Source organism: Apostichopus japonicus, chromosome 5 (genome assembly GCF_037975245.1).
Source record: "Apostichopus japonicus isolate 1M-3 chromosome 5, ASM3797524v1, whole genome shotgun sequence".
Classification (NCBI taxonomy): domain Eukaryota; kingdom Metazoa; phylum Echinodermata; class Holothuroidea; order Aspidochirotida; family Stichopodidae; genus Apostichopus; species Apostichopus japonicus.
The window spans coordinates 8761385-8771779 of record NC_092565.1 but is presented as its reverse complement, the minus strand read 5'-3'; the positions used below and the strand labels follow the sequence as shown (position 1 = coordinate 8771779).

The 10395-nt window shown below is 34.0% G+C and overlaps 1 protein-coding gene across 1 annotated transcript in view; it reads right to left on the bottom strand.

Moving 5' to 3' along the window:
• Positions 1 to 351: 351 nt before the first annotated feature.
• LOC139967539 (uncharacterized) overlaps positions 352 to 10395 on the bottom strand; it is a 48849-nt gene continuing 38805 nt past the window's right edge. Inside the window, exon 4 of the mRNA XM_071971445.1 lies at positions 352 to 3047. Coding sequence (XP_071827546.1) covers positions 2572 to 3047 — 476 coding nt within the window. The 3' untranslated portion in view covers positions 352 to 2571. The remainder of the gene's footprint in view (positions 3048 to 10395) is intronic.

The following is a 10395-nucleotide window of genomic DNA, read 5'->3' as shown; positions in this document are numbered from 1 at the left end:
GAAGATAGGTGCAATATGCATAAACAGATCCTCCGTACAGTTTTGTTATAATTTCTTGTTCAGTTATCACCAAAATATTGATCTATTAATTTAGCTTTTTGTTATAGGATATAATCAAAATTAATTCGATCCACTCACTGTTCACCCTTAATTGTTTGCAGGTAATAATATCTAGTATATATATATATATATATATATATATATATATATATATATTTATTTATTTATTTATACATATATATATATATATATATACATATATATATATATGTGTATAAATGTATAAATATATATATTTATACATATATATATATATATATTTATACATATATATATATATATGTAAATATATATATATAAACATAATGCAATACAAAATAATACAGCCAGACAAAACATAAACCCTTCTGTTGGCTTATGTATTTCTAATATATAAAGTCGAAAAGGGTCCAAGTAATGTTGCGATGTTTTTATATGCTAACCGTAGTAACAACTGGCAAACTTGAGTGAACCTCATGCTAAGATGGAGAAAATGGGGCAAATTATTCTATAATTTTATCCCATTATTTCGCCTTTTGTTAGTTTGATTTGTGGATTATTGCCTGTGTAAAAGAAGTAACAAACGTTTCTGAAATTATTCACGGTAGGGCAAAGATCCATACACATACCATACCTAAGCATATATGTCTGGTGGATATAGAAGCAATTTTAATGTGAAAGGCAGCGAGCTACAAAAAATAAATAGTAATAACCCTACAGAAAAGTTTTTAAAAAAAGGAGGAAAAGAGGGTAGAAGATAATGTTTATAATGTAGTTTGTCCGAAAGCAATATAACTTCCCTTGAGTCTAGTCGTTAAAATTCTGTAATGGATATAGAAAACTGCGACTTAATAAGTAAATTATTCAAACTTTAGAACATAAACCAATCAGTGAACGTTTCTTATAGCGCGACTGACAAACCCTTGAGTATTTGACGATATTAAAATAGCCTTAGAAAATGAAACGTTTCATTTAAGAATGTGAAAACTTCACCGGTAAAGTCAAGTAAAAGATCCGCCGAGTGTTACATATTGACTCAACTGTTTTCTAGAGAGACGCTTTAGACATACACGGTCTAGTTAAAACACCAGAGAACACAATTAGGCGTGAAATGACTGGTTCTTGTGTAGTTAGGAAGTCACGTCACGCCTAATAACGCGTTCGTTTAACTTTGGGGGTTGTTAAACGAAATATTGGCATTTCCACATAACAATATAGTTATTCGCTTATATATACTTTGAGCAGTCTACCGGTCTATATATTGCAGACTTTCGCTTACACATATGGGATAAACACTTTAACGGAAGGTATACAAATTTTACATAATGGTTTGAGATTACATCTTATAATGGGATAAACCCTCTGTGTAGACGACAATCAACTTACTGTCAGAAAGTTTTCCTATTTTTGACCAAGAGAACCATCCAAAGTGGTTAAAGTTCTTCTGGCACAGTGGTCCAATTTTAACCTGTTCAAAATGGCTAGAAATACATTCAAAATGTAATATCCCGGATGTTGTGAGCCTCCAAATTGTTCACATGCGATCCTGAGCAGCGTTAAGTAAGACAAATATATGAGACCGAAAAAAAAAACATACTGTGAGGTTGGCAGAGTGAGCAAGGAAGACCATTTTTTCATATTTTTTTTCTAGCATATTTGGTGGCAATGCTAAGGCCTTTAAGTTGCTTGCTATTATGGCAGAAGACTGAATACTTACAATAAGGAATACACGTTCAACAAATACTTTCTTCGCAAGGATAAAAAAGGAACAATTTATTTGAGGTTTTCCGCATAAATATGTCAATTTTTATTACTTTTATAGGTTTTACCATTCTATCATTTATAGTGCATCTTGTGATCTTAATGTACTACAGTCAAACTACTGGCAGAATAGACTTGTTTATCTTTTTAAAAAGAAAACAAATTCAAGAAAAAAAAATGTCCATTTCAGTTTTAAGTCTTTTTGCTTTCCTTAGGAAGCGATGCCGTTAACGTTCTGTTATAATGTATTGGAATCTACTGCAGCTTATGTAGTCCTCCTGCCTTCGAGGGTGCATGGACGTTATTGGAGAGTCATCCCATAATTATACATAACCACACATTTTTTTTGCACACCAATTTTCTATGGATGCACTTTATTCATTCATTATAGTGTTTGGTACTGCATGCATCCGGGGTTCATTAGGTGTTGTCCACTACAACTCCATTCCCACCAAATGTGGATTCAAGCTAAATACATATTCCTCTATAGACATGCAGATTCATCATGATGGCTGAATTCAATCCAGGAAGTAAGAATATCTATTTTATTCAACTGGAGATTACTCTATAGGTACAACCTGTAAACACTTCGTCACTGAAGGATATGTCGCGAATCTTGTATCGTTATCTGTATGAGAGTCATCCAACGGTCTTCGTCGTGTAAACATAGGAATACACAAATCAGTAAAAAGACAATCCACAGAGAAATCCATACCAGACAATGCAGTATAGTTGTATTATGCATCAATCAATGCGCCGTCGTCGTCATCTTCACATGCCTCCAGTATGGTATGGGTATACCAACCCACCTGCTTGGGTACATGTAGGGAAATAGGCATAGGGTGCTAGATGGTATGGGCTGATTGGTGTCAGCTGAGGTCTATGGTGATGATGTAACGGTGAAATAGCTGAATAATAGGCTGCTGCTGCTGCAGGAGCTAGAGGGACTGCCATCCCCGGTGGTAAGTATGGTTTGGCTGCCATTTTGAGTTTTTCTAGTTCGGCTTCTTGAAGTCGCTTTGCCTTGGCTCTTCTATTTTGAAACCAAATTTTCACTTGAGTCTCTGTTAAACTTAACGACGCCGAAAATTCAGCCCGTTCGGCGATTGATAAATATTGTTTTTGTCGAAATTTTCGTTCTAATGCAAGTAATTGTGAAGTTGTAAATGGTGTCCTTGGTTTCCGATTTGTTTTGTGTTTGCGCAGGGTGCACTGGACTTTAGTGAAGGGCCTTGGTTCCGTCGTACCTGTAAGAAGAAGAAGAAGAGAAACAAAATTAAAACAGCAATTAGGTGAAATGTTAAACACATGCATCCTTCACAAAATGGATGACTATTGCAGTAAAGTTAAAGTTAAGGTGTCCCAGTCGAACAGAATTAGGAACATTACAAAGGATATAGTTCAGTTTCTTTTTACACACTTTTTTCACTCAATTCCTACATTCCATGTTCGAGATCTCAAAGATCATTAAAAGGCTACAATTTATAATGTTGAATGAAGCTTTCTCAAGATGTATAAGAGTTTAACTTCCTAGTCAAATGGCTCTAAACTATTCCGTTAAACATCGTATTGTTTGTGTGTCTGTGTGCATGCGCATGAACTGCTGTGCCCGATCAGTCAGCAAACTCTGTTGCTGCAGTTGTTGCATCCTCATCCATCATTCAACTCATCTCATTTATTAAACCGAGTCAAAGATCTCAGAATATCAATGTTATTAGTTATGGATCATCAGTATATATGTTACAATGAGGGCAGTTTATCATGCACTATGATTCTTTGTCCAGTAAGTCGTTCGCTTTTTTTAAATCTATTCTTCTTGACCTCATTTGTCTAGTCAGTTGATTGCAATCGTCCGTTGCTGAATAATGCTGCACATTTTTTTGGTGGGGGTGGGGGGGGGGGACACCAGATTAAAAACAAAGAACAGAGAAATGAAAAGAAGAATATGGAAGTAAATAAGGTAATGGCGATTGTTGGATATCAACATCAGAGGAATAAAGCCAGCATTCACTAAATCAGTTTCTGTTTTTTTTTTTTTTATATCTCATATTTACTCTAGAAGTTAGTACTGCTCTGCGTTTTATAAAAGCTAATGAGTTCGTGGGAAAAAATAGAACCCATCTGCCGATCCACCCTGATCACGTGACTACGAAACAATACCGTGAACGTGCATTATTTAGGACGACGCTAGTATACACGAAACTAACTTTGTTGTTTACTAGATAACGGTTAGAAACAACTGAGTCCGAGCAGGTGATAACCATCGTTATAAACAGTTGTTGAGGAAATTACACATTCAGGATAAAGAGGCAAATCGACAAAGCGGCTGCAATGCTTAGTCTACCAGATAGACTGATTACATCAGCTTCTCAAACGTATAGCTAAAGTGAATATACTTGAGTGGCTAAAAATAATCACAAGGAATTGTAAACTTGTTATAACAAATTGTACTGTATTTCCTCCTTGTGTATACCAGTCACCGGTTACGGAATTAATTAAACTAGACCAGCTGTTTTGAAAGCCTAATTAAAACTAAAACAACGAATAGGGCAATAACAGAGCCACTGACATCATCATTAAAGTTGTCTTGAAGGAGCATTCCTTGCAACTTCATAACATATTCCAATTTCATTTTTAAATCTTGAAACATGAGACTAGATAAAGATAAAATCATATGCCCTATAATTGGTTTCTTGTATGATATAAAATATATATATATATATATAAGTATATATATATATATATCTACTAAAAAAAAATAACTACCTAATCCTAAATGCAGAGAAAAGTACCAGCCAATATTTCTTTGTCGTGTTCTATAGTCTTGAAACTTTGTTGACGTTGTTGGCTATATAATGCGGTAAGCCATCAATCGTTGACTATAAGTGGAAACGAATCATACCTTAATGAACTTGTAAAAATAAATATATATATATATAACTAAATAAATAAATATATGAATATTTTTTTATTAAAAAAGGACAACACTAGAAAATATGAAACAAATAAAGACATAATATTGTGATGTTAAGCGTTATATATATTCATTCTTAGACTAGAATGCAAAATTGCAATTTTCTTTTTCATCGGCTCTATTAGAGAAAGAAAAACAACTATCATATGGGACGACGCTCTACATATTCCAATTTCGCTTCTGTTCTGCGTTTGGAGATTTATTTTGCTGCGTCAATATATATGTTGCTGCTTTACAAGGACTCACAAAATGTTTTTTTATTAAAATAAAATGAGCAATTTCTGACATTCGGTGTTTGACAAATGATGTTCTGTCCGAGTATAACTCAGTAATATATATAAAAGACAACATTTTAACACGTGTACGCGGGTAACAAATTCTTCGCCGTTACGTCACATGGGATTATGTAAAACAACCAATGAGGCAAACCATTGCTAGGTTACAACAAAATTCTACGGAGATAAACACTGCATGCATAGCCTAATTCTTTTGCACGACGTGCTGTGAAAATTTGGGATTTAACATTACGTTGCCCGTAGAGTTAGAAATAAGGCCTTTTTTAAATTATTATGTCAGGGCTCATACCGACATGAAAAGGGCCCAGCGTTTCCTAATGATATCACGTAATTATACGAACAAAGTCGAACTTTCTATCGAAACGGGAACCCTCCGTCAAAAGGTATAAGGTGTGTCACGTGACTCGTTTCATCTCCATCATTTTCTCCTCTGAGCTTTCTCAGATTGAGAATTTTAACCCAGCGACAAATCAGAAAGATGTGAGAGCAATTAGCCTTGAAATATTGACAAATAATTGATATAAAATCGGCCGTCTATAGTTATAGAACGACAATAGGTAAGGTATGTGACTATAATCAGTTGGTTTCTTAATTGAGCGTTGAGTTATTAATCACCTAATTTCAATATGCAATTTTGCGTTAATTTTTGGCATTTTCCGTTGAACCTTACATACGGTTGTAACATTTTCCTCATTACCATGCAAAAAAAGCAAATAAACAGCATCGCGTAGACTATATAGATATAATATATAATAGCCTATTTACATATAATAGCCTATATACCGCAATAGCCTATATAATAGCCTATTTACACAAATTGGATTCCCCATATTATGTTTGAGATAAATGTAGGCAAAAACTATCTGGATGTTCCTAATTAGCATTTAAGTCCACAGATAATTAAGTTTGTGTCCCACAAAATTGACACACGGATTTATTTAACTTTTTGCCACCTTCTCAATTCTTCGTTTCCGTCCATTGATCTCTCTGATCTCGTTATACAATTCAGATTAGTAGCTTAAAAAGGGGATTAATAGTTTGATACTCGGTATCATTTTAGGTTTAACGGATTACTGTAAAAGCCAACTTGTGTTGTGTTTGGAAGAATAATTGACCCGAACCATCTGAGTATCGTTAACATACTTAAATTGATGACTCTTACATTCTCCTTGCAAGATGTTTCCACCAGAAGAAAGTTTATTAGTAAGTAATTCATCATTTTATTCCATTCGTACAATTTTAACAGCTGACATAACAGTCGTAAACATGCAAACAGCAAAACCGAATTCTTTTACGAGTTTCGCTATTCCTCTCCCCCCCCCCCCCACCCCTTTTCTGAAATGTAAGTTGCTGAGTGGTCAACCTTATAAGAACTGCAATATGATATTTTAGTTTAAAATTGTTGCAACTTTGGCGATTTAAAATTCAACAACATTGGTGTCTCACCTTGGAGATCTTTCGAATGACTACAAAAATAGAAATGAAACATACCGTGAACAAAACTACACCCCCTTACCTCACCTCCCCCCTTACCTCACCTTCCCCCTTACCTCACCTTCCCCCTTACCTCCCCTTCCCACACCCAGTTTCCGACGGTATGAGACAAACTTAAGAGTGAAAACAGTTTTTGCTATAATTGTGATTTGTATTTCCTCGTGCACACTCTCAAAAGTGTAGATTGATTAATTTTTCCCTCTTTAGACGTCAGAGCAGCTCATTTACAAATACAGAAATATTCACAGACCGAAGGCCAAATTTTAACTGTGGCTGAACGCGTTTAAAACGCGTTTTTGTAACTACTGGTATATGTCTTTGATTTGAAATTTCATGCACGCAGGCCGAAAACTGGTTCATAAAATTTGATAATTAATTACTTAAGTGTTATAATTGGGACAACTGCAAACACTGTCATGTTCGCATTTCTGGATCTAAAGAACTAAAGTCATGACTTTTATTTATCTTAAAACAAAATTAGGGGGGGGGGGGTTATGTGTGCAACATTTAAGAAAAGATGATAATTTATTTCTCTTAATCAGATAATCATTCTTCTTAACTCGAATCGTACCTCTTTAAATATACGAAAAGTTTACGAGACCTTTTCCTTTATTCCAAGCCATCGATTATATTTAAAAAAAAAGAAGCTTCAACACTTTCTTATGTTATGCCTATAGCAACTCCAGCGCATTACTGAGGGACACAGAGAAGCGCAACAGATTTATTTTCTGTTTTTTTCTCTTTCCCAAATTTAAGGAAATACTCAATTAAAAGACGAAAGATCAAATGGTTCGACCTGATTTTGGATGGATTTTTTGGAAAAGCAGATATGCTAAGGTGAATGCATTGACTAATAAGGTTAATGAGCTGTTCAAAGCGGTGTATTACTTATGTATAAATTCAAACAGTTGAAGAAAATTGTTGACCAGAATAAGCTGTAGAAAAGGGTTGGTAACAACGGAAACTCAAAGAACTTTAGCCCAGAACGTAAGAATTCTACAAAAGATTGTTGAGAAATGATTATATTGATTGAGAAATTAATCTGTGCAAAGTACACTCTTGTAGTTATTATTAATTTATATTTACCTAATGAGATTTTTATCAAGTCAATTAAGATACATTGAACATTCCCAGTTCCAAAGTAAGTCACGGAATTAGTTTATCTTTCGGTTATAAACTGACCAACTGAATGTGTGAACTTCCATCATTGTAAAAATTAAAAACATATTTCTGTAACATTTCAACCCCTCCTTCATGTCTTTGTTTTATGAATTCTGAAGAGTACCTAAGTTGTCGAAAACATCAAATTTAATCAAATTCGTGACCAAATTTTTGTCAAATCTGTTGGTTCCTTCAAGTTCCATTCAGATATTGTATTCCTCCTATATTCGAACTTTCTTGATACCATATGTTCAAATAAAAATATTTATTAGAAACAGACATTCATTTCATCAAGGAATTAAACCTCAAGAACTTTGGCAAATATTAAAATATGAGATATTAGTCATGAACCGTTTACTAAATTCAAGGCATAAAACATAAACTCAATTTGAGTTGTTTTTCAAAACAGCTGACTACTTGACCTTTTCTAAGGAATCCACATAATGAGATAAATACCACTTAATGCGGTGTGATCAAAAGGATATTAAACAATAACTCGATTATAACAATCAAACAATTGTTCAGTAAACAATGCCTTTTAGTATCATCTCTAGTCACTTGTTTTTCTTTGCTTTTTCATCTTTACGGGAAATTTAGACAAACCATCACTAAAGACTGGTTGAAAATATTTAAGCCAGAGATAATCTTTGTTTTTAAATCCAATTGGATAATTTTACGGTTCAGTTAGCTTTTTAATTGTTGAATTATCTCAAAAGTTAACTTTTTGAGGTGAAATGGAAACCGCAGATAGGGTTCTTAACCTTCCGAAATAATTGATGGGTTGTGGATTGTTCTGACATTTTGTTAGCTGTTGTATCTGTTCTTTGGGTTACAACATCTGTATGGGTTACGTCACCGAGGTGATATATGCTCATATTACACAACAGAAAATAAACTAAAAGCACTGATTTTATCACTTAAAGGTTGTTCTGTTTTCTTGTCATTAATCGGTTGACTTTTATTGATAATATCATACAACTTTAGTTTAATTCCAGACCTGTCGACTCCTCTAAATTATATCAACAGACTAGCATAAAATGGCGTATTTCAAAGTTCTCGTAAATTAATCAAAATCAGTCGATGACAATATTAGATTCAACCTTGAATGTTATATGCTAATTAGGTTAGACACAGATAATATCATTTAATGACCGACACTACACGATGATATATATTTTGAAAATAAATTTCTTGGGAAAAGAAACATCTGTTGTATAACATTAATGTTAACCGACAATATAACAGTTTGTTCGTGTATAACATTCATATGTTTGTCCGTGTATTTGGTGTGATGCCGAGATAAATAGCGTCGACACTTCAAGCTGTTTGAACTAAGTCAATTAAATAGTTAGTTGCTTTTGAATATTTCATTGTTAAATTATATGATTTACTTGCATTATCTTAATTGGTAACGTTTTATTTCACAAAGTGAAGACGGATTTGCCTTTTCCCCCGTTTTGTATGATAATTTCAAATCTACCAATAAATAGTATCCGGGTGACGAATTATTTTCAGCTATTTAATATTCATTAGGTGAAAACAGATTATGGAAGGTTTTATAGATATATCAATTTTTAATCTTATTTCGAGTAAAACTATAAGCAGGCTTTAGTAAAGTGGCCGCAAATGCTGATCAAAGGCAACATATCGTTTTTTACGTTTATATGTCTCTTCAAATACCGTATACAATTGTTTGCAACTATACGCTCTCCTAATCGCATTTTATGGGATGGGTTTGCTTTTGTTTCATTTTCACCTCACCTCACCTCGCCTCGACCTCTTTTCTTTTTTCTTTCGTCTTAGCACAAATTTCACCCTCAATCTTGTCAGCTCTCCAAACTCAAGCAAGAGCGATAATGTTAATCATACTCCGTTGCAACTCAATAAACACAATAATAATAATATTATGCATTATGTCTGGGATTCTGGAGACATTAGTCTGCAACGGTACATAAGTCAAAACTAATTTACATACAGCATGAATACAGAACACGTAAGAGTGACGTCACAAAAGGAGAAAGATTTGCAACGTATGGTGAAAAATAAATACGGTAATGATTTTAAGTCTGCTATGGTACATTAAGTCATTGCTAATTTAAGTACAACATGAATTCAGAATACATAATGGCCACGTCACGAACGCAGATAGGGCAAATTTTTGGCAAATTGTATGTAATATATACAGTGCAGAAGTGGGTATATGAGTTTATTCTGTATATTTAATCATTTCGTTAGTCAGTCAGTTGGTGTGCGTGTAATATCTAATAAGTTAATTTATAATGATATTCTCTCAAGAGTTATGGAAGCAGACAACGTTATTCATTCGATCTGTACAGCAGTTAAAAGCTTGGCGAGAAAATTCAACTATTTTTTAATTATGGGGGGAAGGGGGATTCCTGGGTTGCACCTCCTCCTACCCCCCATCCCCAACTCACAAGCACCACCTCCATCATCCCATCCATCACTGCCACCGTTCTTGAGAATCGACAGAAACGGACACAAATTAATCAATTTTGGTATATTTATGCCAAATCAGTGTTTTCAAGTGCCTCATCCATAAAATTGTTATTAATTTCAAATCCGGTATTTATTATTAAGTAAGAAGACAAATTTGATTTACTTGGGAAATTATTTAGCTAATGGCTTGTAAATCGCCACAAACGTGCACGT